General features: G+C 49.0%; 1 protein-coding gene across 1 annotated transcript in view; it reads left to right on the top strand.

The window, feature by feature from the left end:
• Positions 1–2,340: 2,340 nt before the first annotated feature.
• Positions 2,341–13,715, top strand: part of TUBGCP3 (tubulin gamma complex component 3) — a 130,801-nt gene continuing 119,426 nt past the window's right edge. The window contains exon 1 of the mRNA XM_075918510.2: positions 2,341–2,596. Within this exon, the coding sequence (XP_075774625.1) occupies positions 2,521–2,596 (76 nt within the window). The 5' untranslated portion in view covers positions 2,341–2,520. The remainder of the gene's footprint in view (positions 2,597–13,715) is intronic.

The following is a 13,715-nucleotide window of genomic DNA, read 5'->3' on the forward strand; positions in this document are numbered from 1 at the left end:
GTTTTTGACACCGACCACCAACCAGACATCGAACTGTTGATCACTACCCATTGAACCCAAAAATTTAGCCAGCTTTCTAGTCACCTTACATTAAAAGCTTGTATAAAAAGCTTTGCTAAAGTCAAGGTATATCACATCCACCGATTTTCCCACATCCACAGAGCCTTATCATAGAAGCTAATCAGATTGGTTAGGCATGAGTTTCCCTTGGTGAATCCATGCTGACTATTCCTGATCACTTTCCCCTCTTCCAAGTGCTTCAATCCTTGAGGATCCGCTCCATGATTTTTCTGGGGACTGAGGTAAGGCTGACTGGTCTGTAGTTCCGTGGGTTGTCCTTCCCTTTTTTAAAGATGGACACTACATTTGCCTTTTTCCAAACATCCAGGATCTCTCCCTATCTGCATGAGTTTTCAAAGATAATGGCCAAAGGCTCTGCAATGACATTTGCCAATTCCCTCAGTACCTTCAGATACATTAAATCCAGACCCATGGATTTGTGTATGTCTAGCTTTTCTAAATAGTTCTTAATGTGTTCTTTCTCCAGTGAGGGCTGCCTACCTCTTTCCCAAACTGTGTTGCCTAGTGCAGTAGTCTGGGAGCTGACCTTGTCCGTAAAGACAAAGGCAAAAAAAAAAAAAAAAAGCATTGAGTACTTCACCTTTTCCCACATCTGTCACCAGGGACATGTCTAGATTACGTTTTAATTTAGAAAGAGGATATGCAAATCCCCTAACCCTTAAAAAAGGAGGTTTATGCGGTTTTTCGAAAGTGTTTTTTTTAAAAACCCCACGTGCCATGGAATTTGCATATCGTCTTTCGAAATTAAAATGAAGTCTATACATGCCCTACGTTACCTCCCTCATTCGGTATGGGTCCCACTCCTTTCTGAACCACCCTCTTATTTCTAATATGCTTATAGAAAAATTTCTTGTGACCCTTCACATCCCTTGCTAGCTGCAATTCCAGTTGCACTTTGACCTTCATGATTACATCCCTGCATGTTTGAGCAATATATTTACACTCTTCCCTAGTCATCTGCCCAAGTTTCTACTTCATGTAAGCTTCCTTTTTGTATTTAAGCTCACCAAGGATTTCACTGCTAAGCCAAGCTGGTCACCTATCATATTTGCTTTTCTTACTGTGCATTGGGATGGTTTATTCCAGTGCTTTCAATAAGGTTTCTTTAAAATACTGCCAGCTCTCCTGGATTCCTTTCCCCTTCATGTTAGCAACATTAAATATTGGGTGTGGGGGAGGGGGGAGAGGGGTTCTATATGTATCCTTACCATGCATGCCCCCTGCTTAGGGCAGGTGGAGAATTCACAGCTCCCCATGGCAGGCTGGGCTGAACTGGAGCACCCCCAGCAGCTCCCCACTCACATTGGGCAAAGGGATGCGCCAGCCTGGCCAGCCCAGCTGTTAACTGGTCACATCCCTAGTCTCTGTCTTTTCTACTCAACATCAATATTAAGAAGCGATACCATGTAAACCCTAGCTAGGATGGAGTCCAAACTCCAGAGATTATGGAAGCTGTCATAAGAGGTTGCAAAACTCCATCAGATCCCACATCTAGACCTGAGTGAGTTGATGATAGGCAAGCAGTGTAGACATAGTATCATGGTTTCTTTTGGGCCACAACCTTGTTTGCGTTAAAGACAGTTGAAATTTTCTGGTGGAAGATTTTGGTCAGAAAATTCTGATTCCACAAAATAGAAATGTTTCACAGTAGGTGAACTGATAACGAGTGCGTCTGTGTGACTGGAGATTATCGACATGTTTTTTGATGTTTGTTAGAGTAAAATTTATAATTTCAGCTAATGCATTGTGTAATATAACCATTGTACCTCTGAGCTGCAGGGAGCTCTTTGGGTACAGGCCACTTGGAGAAGTTTGAGGTTTTAATTTTTCATCCCAATTTACGGATGGAAACAGAACTCTTGGGAATTTGCAATCTCCTGTGGGCTGGGCAGTCTGTATTTTGGTCAGCTCTCATTTGCGTCACGACACAATTTGGTGACATCATAGCACGGTGACGTAATTGTGTGATGGAACAGTGACCTCATAGAGCAGGTGTGGTTGTACCGTCCGAAATTTAGCCTGGGTGTCACCACGTGGGAGGAGGATGCGAGTCTGGGGTCCTGTAGCGTCCCCCTCCTCAACTGTCATCGGCACAGAAGGGATGCAGGGGTGCGGGGGGAGCTGGATACTCCTGATTTCTATGCCAGTCCCAGCCGCCCCCTGCAATGGTAACGGGCTCTGCGTGTGGGCGCAGGGTCAGGCTCTGGAGGTTCGAGGGTCAGTTTGTGCCCCGGAACCTTTGCGCTGTGGCTGTGTGAAGAGGGCGGGAGGTGTTCGGCGCTGCGCGCTCCGGGTCGCCCCGCGCACAGGGGCATTGTGGGCGCTTGTTGCCGCCGCTGTTTTCCGCGGGTTCTGTTAAAATGGCGCCGGGAGGCAGCGGCCGTTAGGCGCAGCGCGCGCGGCAGTGGCAGAGGGAGGTTCCCCGCCGCGGGGGTGAGGATGGCGTGTCCGGATCAGAAATCCCCCAACGTTCTGCTGCAGAACCTGTGCTGCCGCATCCTCGGCAAGAACGAAGGTAACAGCCGCCCCCCCCCCGCAGCGCGCGGCACGGCGCGAGCCCAACGTGCAGCCGCCCGGCGCGGGGTCCCGCGGCTGCACGCAGGGCCCGGCGGTGGCTGCTGCTGCTGCCGGAGTGGCGGGGCCCTGCGCACCCCGAGGCGCGCAGGCTGGCGCGGGCCCTGCCCCGAAGCGGGGTGCGGCTCCTGGCCCGGGGGAGGGGGCAGCCAGGCGAGGGAGAGGAGAGACACCCCTGCCCCATGGGAGCGAGTGAAACTCCTCGGCCCGCTGCTGGGGCAGTGGGGAAAGGGCCCCGCGTCAGCGCCGCTTCCTCTGCTGCCTCCAAGCAGCTGCGGGCAGGGCAGGGCAGAGCCGTTAGCAGCAGCGAAGCGCTTCGGGCTCCTCTGCGCTTATCGCACTGGAGCGGTGCCGCCTTGGCACTCGGGCTCTCCTAGCCGGGGTAGCTGCCTTGCCCCCTGAGGCCAAGCCTGCGCTACCCACCGCGCTGGCCATGGGCGAGTGCTCCCATCCCCATACTTATTCCACCTCCACGAGACGTGGAAGCTGCGTGGTGGGGAGTGTCTGCTGCTGACATAAGGGCCATACACAGTGGGACTAGGTCGATGTAATTTATGTCGCTGAGGAAGTCTTTCAGTGGATGTGATATACCTTGACTTTAGCAAAGCCTTTGATACGGTCTCCCACAATATTCTTGCCGGCAAGTTAAGGGCATATGGATTGGATAAATAGACTGTAAGATGGTTAGAAAGCTGGCTAGACTGTTGGGCCCAACGGGTAGTGATCAACGGTTCCATGTCAGGTTGGCTGCCAGTTTCTAGTGGAGTACCCCAAGGATCGGTTCTTGGACCGGTTTTGTTCAACATCTTTATTAATGACCTGGATGAGAGGATGGAGTGCACCCTCAGCAAGTTTTCAGATGACACGAAGCTAAGGGGGAGAGGAAGATACATTGGATGGTAGGGTAGGGATAGGGTCCAGAGTGACCTAGACAAATTGGAGAATTGGGTTTGTTTAGTCTACAGAAGAGAAGAGTGAGGGGGAATTTAATAGCAGCCTTCCAAAGAGGATGGAGAGAGGCTGTTCTCACTAGTGACTGATGGCAGAACAAGGAGCAATGGTCTCAAGTTACAGTGGGGAAGGTCTAGGTTGGATATTAGGAAAAACTATTTCATTAGGAGGGTGGTGAAGCACTGGAATGGATTACCTGGGGAGGTGGTGGAATTTCCATCCCTAAAGGTTTTTAAGTCTTGGCTTGACAAAGCCCTGGCTGGGTTGATTTAGTTGGGATTGGTCCTGCCTTTGGCAAGGGGCTGGATTTGATGACCACCCGAGGTCTCTTCAAGCTCTATGATTCTGTGATCCCTGGGCAATGTAACTTGCACTGACTTGAGTCATAGTAACAACCAGGACTCTTGTGGCATCTTGAAGACTGAATGGGCTCCTTGTTGCTTAAGCTATACTGTAGATCAGCTAGAGAAGTGTTGTTATATCAATAGGAGAAGGTATCCTATTGACATTAGGAATGATAAAAAGCATGTAATTCATTAATCATATAGTCGACAAAAATGTTTTTGTCTACATGATTAATCAATAAGGGTTAGCATTGCAAGCACTCAGTCTCGGTTTGAGCCATGTACTGGCAACTACCCCCGTTGTGGCTCTGCACTAGAAGCAGTTTAAGAGCTGGTACACAGGCAATCTGGCCCAGTCCCCGCTTGAGCTGGGTCTCAGCATCAACCCCCCTCTGCGGCTCTAAATTATTAGGGGGCTGAGCCAGCCTGCCTGTGTGCCAGCTCTTAAACTGCTTCTAGTGTAGAGCTGCAGCAGGGATAGATGCTGGGACCCGGCACGAGCTGGGACGGAGCAATTGTGTATAGCTGATAGTGTTAACTGATTTAATTGACTATACCGTGGGTTCCCAAACTGGGGGGCATATCAGCAAGTTTTGTTGCTGTTTTTGTTTTTTGGATCCCGTCAGTTCCTTTTTTTTTTGCTCAACAAGTTTTACTGGGGGTGGGGGGACATGAGGCTTTCTCAAAAATCAAAAAGGGGGGCATGATGCTGAAAAGTTTGGGAACCACTGGACTATACTATTACATCCCTAGTTGACATAGCACTATCTAAAGCTGGGGTTAGATTAGTATGACTGCATGATGTATTTACAGTGACATGTGTAGCATAGACAAGGATTTGGTTTCATTCTGCTGCTCAGGGCCTGGTGACAGTCACAAAAAGCTGTGGACTGCTGTGTGCACGGCTCTTGCCCTAGGGGTTATCTTGCAAGTGTGTCTCACTTACCTGTTCAGTGAGAGTGTTTGCCCCCTTCTCCTGCTTTGTTACCCCCTCCTGTAACTCAACTCTGTCCTGTTGGTAGTCTGTGCTGAGCATGGCAACAGCCAGCTCTGGGCTGGAGCAATGGGCTACCTGCTTGCTGGCTAGACATTGAGCTGGGAGGCTGTGCTCAGTGGAGTTAGGTGCTTCCTTGGACCTTAGGTGTTAAATTTTGAAGTCCTCTGAGTCTTGCTGATTGTTAGGCTACATCTGTCTCCCTTGTTGGTATAACTTATGTCGCCTCCTATGCAAAAGAATACCACTGGTGTGGACAGCTCTCCTGCTGCCATAGCTACTGCTGCTTGTTGGGTTTCATTAAGTCAGTTGGAGAGCCCCTGTTGTCATAGAGTGTGTACACAAGAGATTTTACAGTAGTGCAACTGTGTTGGTATGACTATGCTGTAGGGATGTAATAGTGTAGTTGATTAATTGATAAGCAAAAGTTTATAGGTTAATGCTATAGACTACATGCATTCTCTCTGCCCCCCTTGCCAGTAAATTTTTTAGCAGGCTAGCCAGAAGCCTGGCTCAGCCCCGGCTTGCAGTGGGTCCAAGATCTACTCCTGCTGCAGCTTTGCATTTAAAGTGTATTAGGAGCTGGGCAGGCAAGCAGCCCGGCTCAGTTCTGGCTCACGCTGGGTCCGGGAGCTCAGACCCTGCCCCAGATGGGTTGCTTGCCATCCTGCACTGCTGCCTCTGTTTCAGAGGCAGCAGCTTGGGGAGACTAGCAGCTGGTCCATGAGGGGAGCTGGTTTTTAAACTGGCTCCCTGTGACATAGTGGGGACTGTATTCACTCTGTTTGCCTTGTGGGGTTGTATGTGATCCTGCTGTCCTGTGCTGTTCTGTAATAACTCTGTGTGTGTATGCCTTAGTTTCCCTTGGCACTGCAACACTATCTGGATGAAGAGGGGAAGGTTGGTCATGACTCTGGGGAAGAATGTCCAGTCTCTCACATCCTGAGGGTCAAGTGACAGTAGATAATACTTTGGGCCAGGGAAAGGGAACAAAGGGAGAGGTGAAGCTGACACCAGGCTGGGGATTAGGGCCTGGGGAGGTTGGGTCAGTCTCAGATGGTTTAGGACCGTGGTCACCAACCTGTTGATCGCAATCGACTGGTTGATCGGGAGGGCTCGACCAGTCGATCACGAGGCATTTGGGGCCCTCTACCCCCATTTTCTCCCACCCCCAAGAAGCCCCACTACCTACCTCCAGTGACAATGGAGGTGTAGTGCTGGCTTCCTGCGGGTGGAAGGAAGTCCGACTGCTGCGCGCCACTTCTGAGGCTTCTGGAAGTGCGCTGGCTGCTCCCCCACCCTCAAACAGCCAGTGCGTTACCACAATCCAGGTGTGTGGTGTGCCAGGGACTTGTTGTGCGGTGAGGAGGAGAGGTAGGAGTACCCAGAGGAGGCGCGCGCCAGGGCTTCCCTTCTCGGGGAGGCGAGGGGGGTTAGCGCGGGGAGGAGTCCCTGGAGAAGGTGCGTGCCAGAGCTTCCCTCGTCTGCGGGGGGGGGGTGTGTGTGGAGGTGTAGCGGGGAGGAGTCCCAGGAGGAGGCACGCACTGGGGCTTCCCTCCTCTGCAGCGGAGGGAAGGGGGGACAGGAGGCGCCTGCCCGGGACTCCCTGCCCGCACTGACACCTTGCCCCTGCCCCAGTACCCACTAGCACCCTTCCCCAGTACCATGTCCCCTGCTCCTCACCAGTACAGTGAGGCTTGAGCGGGGGGGGGGGGGTTGGAGTAATGGTTTTTTTTTTTTTTTTTTTGCCCCAACTGACTTTTTTGTAGGTCAGTGACCTGTGACTCAAAACAGGTTCCCTGCCCTCTTCATAAATAAAGACAATGCTGAAACTTTTTGTGTTTGACATAATATTTTATTTAAAAATGAAGCCTGGCCAACAAACCCCCATTTGGGGCCAAACCCCCAATTGGGGCTGCAGCATCATAACACTTCTGCACATACACACACCCCAGACCCTAGATCTGAGCCTATCATACACTGGAACCCCCTGTCCTAAGCCTCTCACATCCCCAAACTCCTGCACCCCCACATCCTCAGTCTTCTGCCACAATATCTGCACCATCCACACACCTCAAATCTGTGTCCTGAGCCCATCATACTCCCAACCTTCCTGCCCTGAGTCCCTCTCATACCCCCAAACCAAACTCCTGCACCCTCACATCCATAAGCCTGAGGCTTGCTCAGTACTCCAACCCTTCACTTGACCCCAATACTCCCCAGCCTGGAGCCCCCTCCCTGAACCAGCATCTCCTCCTCCTGCATCCAAATTCCCTCCCAGATCTTGCACCTCTCACCCCTTCCCACACCCAAATCCCTCATTCCTTCCCCAGCGCCCACACATCCTGTCTCAACCTAGTAAGAGTATGGCTAGACTGCAGCAGTTTTTCTGGGATCTCAGAGGTATCCCGGGAAAAACTTTTCCGCGTCCAGGGATGCATTTGTTCTTCCGCTTTTTTTAGCGGAACAGAAAATATGCTCTTTTGGTAACCCCTGTATTCCTCGTTCCACGAGGAATAAGGGGGCTTCCGAAAGAAGGGGTTTTTCTGACATTTGGTCCAGTCTAGACTGGCCAAATGTTGGAAAAACCTCTTCCTACAGAAGAATTGGGAAAAAAAGCGGCAGTGTAGCCGTACCCTGAGAGTGTATAAGGGCTGGGTATAGCAAGTGATAGAGAGGAGGAGAACAGAGAGAGCAGGGTTTCAAGGAAGGGGTGGAGTCTTGGGGGAAGGATGGGGTAGATCTTGGCTTGTTCTGATGTTTAAAAAGTGATCTTGGGCATTAAAAGGTTGGAGACCGCTGGTTTAGGATGAGAGAGCAGGCTTAGGGCAGGAAGGGGGGAAACAGGGTCTGGAGTCCCTGCTCCCCTAGAAAAATGGCACCGAATGCTCCTGGTTCCTGTGTAATCAATGATCCTGTGCTACGCTGTGTCCCTGCGAATCAATAAACCTTCTTTCTAACTGCTGGCTGAGAGTCAAATCTGGCTGCGGATGGGGGTACAAGACCCGGTGACTCCCCCACACCTCATGACACTCCCCTTGCAGACCAGCTGCTGCCTAGCACCCTGTGCTGCTGCTTCTGATACAGAGTGAGGCCAGAATATATTGGCTTCTGACCCTGCCCCCAGGGAGTATAGAATAGTCGACTAATCAATAAGAATTCATGAGGTTACCCAACTATTCAATTAATGAATATTTGACATCCCTATTGTGCTGCTGAGAGTCCTTTGCTGTAGGGCTATTAAAATACATGTTGTTAAGTAACTGTGTACTGTAATTGCTGAAAATGTCAGTGGTTACATGCAGGGAGGTGGGCTGTTCCCCAGGTGTTGGTGCACCTGGGGAGCTGGCTTTTAAGTGTGTAGTGGGAGTCAAAGGGTAACTATGTTAACCAATGAGCCTAGGCTCATTGGTTAACCGTTTACATGGTTACGCTTTCACAACTCTACTCTTATGTAGACATGGTCTTGAAAGAAAGAGCTGTTCTCTGGAGAGAGAGAGAGAATTCCGCTGCCCTCCCCTTTTTCCTCCACAAAAGATAGTGGGCAGGGTGGCTCAGCACTGTATTCCATGGGGAAGGGGTGTGCGTCTTTTCCCTCTTTTAGATCATATATAGGATGTTATTTCTTGCTCCTATTTTGTCTCACTATTCTTCCATCAGCTGCATTACGTCTACAGGGCTTAGAATTGTGTGGCTGCCCCCAGGCTTTGATGAGTAGCACAAAGTACTTAGTTGCTCCTAGGGATTGAATTCCTGGCATGTCTACACTGAAAATCCTGCAGTGGTGCAGCTGTGCTGGTATAGTGCTTCAGTGTACATGCTACTATGCTGATGGGAGAGCTTCTCTCATCACTGTAGTTAGCTTAACTACAATGATGAGAAGCTACCATCTCACAGGGAGGTAAATTATGTTGATGAGAGAATCCCTCTGTTGTTATAGTGCTTAATACACTAGGGGTTAGGTTGATGTAATCCTGCCGTGTGTGTGTGTGTGTGTGTGTGTGTGTGTGTGTGGGAGAAGGGAAAAGGGAGAAGGGAGAAGGGAGAAGGGAGAGGGAGAAGGGGGAGGGGAGATGGGATGGATGGCCTGGTGGGAAGTTCTGGCTACACCAGAGCTCCATGGACCCATCGACCAGGGAGCTCTACCCCATGGACCTTCGGCCCCAGCCAGGGAGCTCTGGCACCATCTCTGGCTGCGGAGCTTTGGCTGCATTCTGACTCGAGCAGCCAGGGAACTCCAGCCCCAGAGGCAGCCAGGAAGCTCTGGGGTATCAGTCCCAGCCACTGGGCTCCGCTCCCAGCCCTGGCCACTGGGATTCACTTCTGACCCCACTTGGACTGTGGGCCCCACTGCCACCATTCTCAGTCAGGGCTGTGTTCCCTGCTGTGCCAGCCTGCCACAGGCTCCCTGCCACTGGATCTGCTGCTGGCCAGGGCTGCACTACTTATCTTGGTTGCCCTCCGCTTGCAGCTGGGCTGGGGGCAAGAGGGCAGGGAGCCTTCTGGTTTGGTGGGGTGAGGTGGGGGCCAGTGGCAGGGGGGACAGAAATGACCTCTCCTGCTCTGGCAAAATCCTTCACCTGGGACCAGTCAGGTCCTGAGGGTGCTGGACAGGGAGGTCCAACCTGTATTTCAAGTTTCAGTAGAATTGTCTTGTTATACCTACAACTTCTTAAATGAATACCTATTTCGGTAAATCCTATATGGATGCCTTCTGTACTAGTATTTGAATATTTTCATATGTTGTTGGAAGTGTCACTCTCTTTGTAGATTTGCTATAAGTATGACCTTTATGCCTCACTATTACTTCATTCCTGAGTATTAACCTGCTTTTTGGACAGTATTTTTTAATAATAATGCTCTAACTAAAAAATCTACAAAGGGTTTACCATTATTTTTATGATACATAAGACCTGAACAGTAGTGTGTGTGCAGAAGAGGGGTTATACATTTTGTTTTTCTTAAAAATACCAGGAATGACCTGTCTAGCTTTCTCTGGTTTTATTTAGGAATATAAGTGACTAGTCGACTATCCGATAAATTTTTGCTTAGATAGTCGACTAGCTCCTTAATTAGTTGCTTCCAACAGGCTCGTGATACACTTAAAAGGCTAAAGTGCAGCAGGGTTAGGGTTAGGCCTTAGGGTTAGGCCTTAGGGCAGTGGTCCCCAACCTTTACGGGCTCCCGGGCGCCCGGGGGCGGGGCCGCAGGACCACACGTCCTGGGGCACGCCAGGGCCGGGGCTGCCCGAGCCCCTTGTGCTGTGGGCCCGGGGCTGGCGCCGCCGCCCGAGCTGCGTGCCTGGGGCCGGCACCGGCGCTGCGCGCCCGCATGTGCCCCGGGGCTGGGGCCACCCGAGCGCCGCGCACCAGGCGCCGGTGAGTGTTGCGCGCCTAGGGCCGGCGTCTCCAGTGCGCCGGGGGCGGGGCCAGCCCGGGTTGTCGGCGGGCGCCTACAAATGCCCCGGCGGGCGCCATGGCGCCCGCGGGCACCGCGTTGGGGACCACTGCCTTAGGGTTAGGGTTAGTGTGGACCCTGCGTGAGCTGGGACAGCTGATTTCCGGCTTGCGCCAGGTCCCGCCTGCTGTGTACCAGTCTTTTAAATGTATTAAGAGCCAAAAAGCTCTTAATACATTTTAAAGGCAGAACTGCAGTGGGGTTAGCTCCCTCACTGGGAGTTAACCCCTCTGTGGCTTCCTGCTTATCAATTTATCGTTGGAAAATCCATCAACTAGTCGATCAGCTGATTAAAGTAAATTTAACATCCCTAGTTTTTATTGAGGGCTTTTTAAGGGGTGTCTGGGAGATGTTTTTGTGTTTCTTAACTGAAGGTTTGAGTGTATGGAATCCTTAATAAAGCCATCCAAATACCCATGTTATCTAACAGTTTTACGGAAATCCCTTTTCAGTTGAACATGTACACGTTTTTTGTAAAGTCATAATTTCCCTGGTTTTGTATTTGTCACAATTCTTCTAGGGTATATAAGACAAGAACTTCTAATACGTGCATTGAATAATTAAACCTAGAAGAAATAGGGCCTAGAAAAGAAATACGGACTCAACATTAACTAAAATTGTGCTAAATAATACTATAAACACATTTGATGAAAGGCAACATGACTTTCATTTCAAGAAAAAAGGCTGTCCTTTTAATTCTCTGTTTAAGTTTTTTAAATTATATAGGTAAAATTTACAAAAAAAAAAATTCTAGTAAGACACCAATCCCAAGAAACAAATTCAGATCTCATGCAAATTGCTAAATCTAAAGATCAGGAGGAAAACTGCAGAAAACTGGTGTTAGCTATGGATTGCTGAATTCTGATTGTGAGTTCAGTATCTGGCACTCTGACAGACTGAAACATTTATTTCCCTCCTTTTTTTTCAAATTTTGATTTGATAAATTAGACAAATGTTATGTCTCTTCACTACCATAAGACTAAAAGTTAAAATTAAAGTAATCTTAAAAAGATGATGACATGAACATATTCAGGATTTAGTAGACAAAACGAAAGATGCAGAAATATTGTGCTAATGAAAAACAACTTTAGAACTGTGTTTTAAATCTGTTTGTAAAATGAAGCATTGATCTATGAAGTGGCGGGAACAGGTTTATGTTGTGTTGCCTCTCGTGGATTGCTGAATTCTGATTGTGAATAATTTTCATCTTGAGCATTAGGTTTAGCAATTTTCATGTCATCTGATCTTGTTTCTTGATTATTGTGTTTGAAGATCATTTCTCTCTCTCTGCCTATGTTACTTAAAAACAGACGATAAAAGAACAGACTTGTCTCTTACAATGAAAATTGCATTGCCTTTTATCAAACATGACATTAGTTAGGGATGTTAATGGTTAACTGATGTAAGGATATTAAGAAGCGGGCAATTGACTAATCATGTGCTTGATACAATTTGTACAAGTACACAATTAGTTGATAAGGGGCCCTGCTGTGGCTCTGCAGTTTAAATGCAGTACTAGCCAGGTGCACAGGCCACCTGGCTCCTACTACATTTAAACTGCAGAGCCACAGTGGGAGTAAGTCCCACATCAAGTGCAAGCTGGGACTGCTGAGTCCAGGCTCGCGTCGGGTCCCAGACCTACCCTGCTGCAGCTCTGCCTTCTAAATGTAGTAAGCCTAGGCTTACCGGTAGTCGAGTCACTACTTGACTAGTCACTTCCCCTCCCCCCCCCTTTATCGGGGTGGCAAGGCGGGGAGTAGGATCTGGTTTAGTAGCTGGCTTTTCCCTTAGCCCCATCTCCACAGGAAAGCTGGGGAGGCAGAGGCTCAGCAGGAGAAACAGCTTGAGCGGAGGTCCGAACACTGCGCCTCAGCCTTTGAGCGGCTCTTGCTACATTTAAAAGGCAGCAGTGCAGTAGGGGGTGGGGTGGGAGCTCCCTCTGAGTCACCTGCCTCCTGCACTGCTTCCCTTGATACTGGTATAGAGGCAGCAGTGTGAAGGAGGAGAATGGGAACTGATGCTCGTGGTGCTGTTTCTGCCCTACACCCCAGCATGTAAATGAAAAATTCACCAGTTACATGTTTATACAGATAAATGCATTTTAACATCCATAATTATCACAGTCATTTGCTTGGATCAACTCCAAAAATGTATTAACTGAAGCAAAGCTGTCAGGCCTTATCAATTTTCCAGCTCTGTCATGTCCTCTTCTGTAATAAGTTGTCTGACCAAGAGGAGTCTAGGTATCCTGTTGCTTAAATAGCTAACATGCATGAAGTCTCTAAGGGTATGTCTACACTACCACCCTAGTTCGAACTAGGGTGGTTAATGTAGGCAACCGAAGTTGCAAATGAAGCCTGGGATTTGAATTTCCCGGGCTTCATTTGCATCTTGCCGGGCGCCGCCATTTTTAAATCCCCGCTAGTTCGGACTCCGTGCCTGCGGCTACACGCGGCACGGAGTAGGTAGTTTGGATTAGGCTTCCTATTCTGAACTACCGGTACACCTCGTTCCACGAGGAGTAACGGTAGTTCGGAATAGGAAGCCTAATCCGTACTACCTACTCTGTGCTGCGTGTAGCCGCAGGCACGGAGTCCGAACTAGCAGGGATTTAAAAATGGCGGCGCCCGGCAAGATGCAAATGAAGCCCGGGAAATTCAAATCCCGGGCTTCATTTGCAACTTCGGTTGCCTACATTAACCACCCTAGTTCGAACTAGGGTGGTAGTGTAGACATACCCTAAGATAGTGTTTCTCCTCTCTCTCAGGTCACTTTTGCTGATGTGATCATTTAGTGTTCCATCACATTTTTTTGATATCTCATTAATTGGCTCGTAGAATTCTGCTCTAATAACTTTTTTCTCAGGGGTACACAGGTAAATTTAGTATTCCTATTCAGATGATATATTTACAGAATTTATGCTTGTTTGAGTTATATGTGACTATGTGACTGCTAGCTCCTTTAATCTGTGGCTTGCTCTTGCTGTTAAGGTGAATGGAAAATCTGTAGCTGATGATCTATATATTACACTATATTAGGGATGTGAATGATTAACACAAGGGTGTTCCAGCCTGGCTGGAGTCCACGGCGGAGGGGCTGCTCCAGCCTGGCACTAGCACCCCCACTCTCCCGGTCACCCCATTGAATTGATTAACCAGTAAAACATTATGGTTAACCAGTTAATCAATTAAACAAGATTTTTATATCCCTTCACTATATTAGATTTTGTAGCATCTTACATCCAGGGGTTTCAGAGAACTTAGAAATATTGAGTGAAAGATTTTATCTTGCAGCTGAGTTACAAGTTATCTCTG

The sequence above is a fragment of the Pelodiscus sinensis genome, chromosome 1 (genome assembly GCF_052426305.1).
Source record: "Pelodiscus sinensis isolate ZL-2025 chromosome 1, ASM5242630v1, whole genome shotgun sequence".
NCBI lineage: Eukaryota > Metazoa > Chordata > Testudines > Trionychidae > Pelodiscus > Pelodiscus sinensis.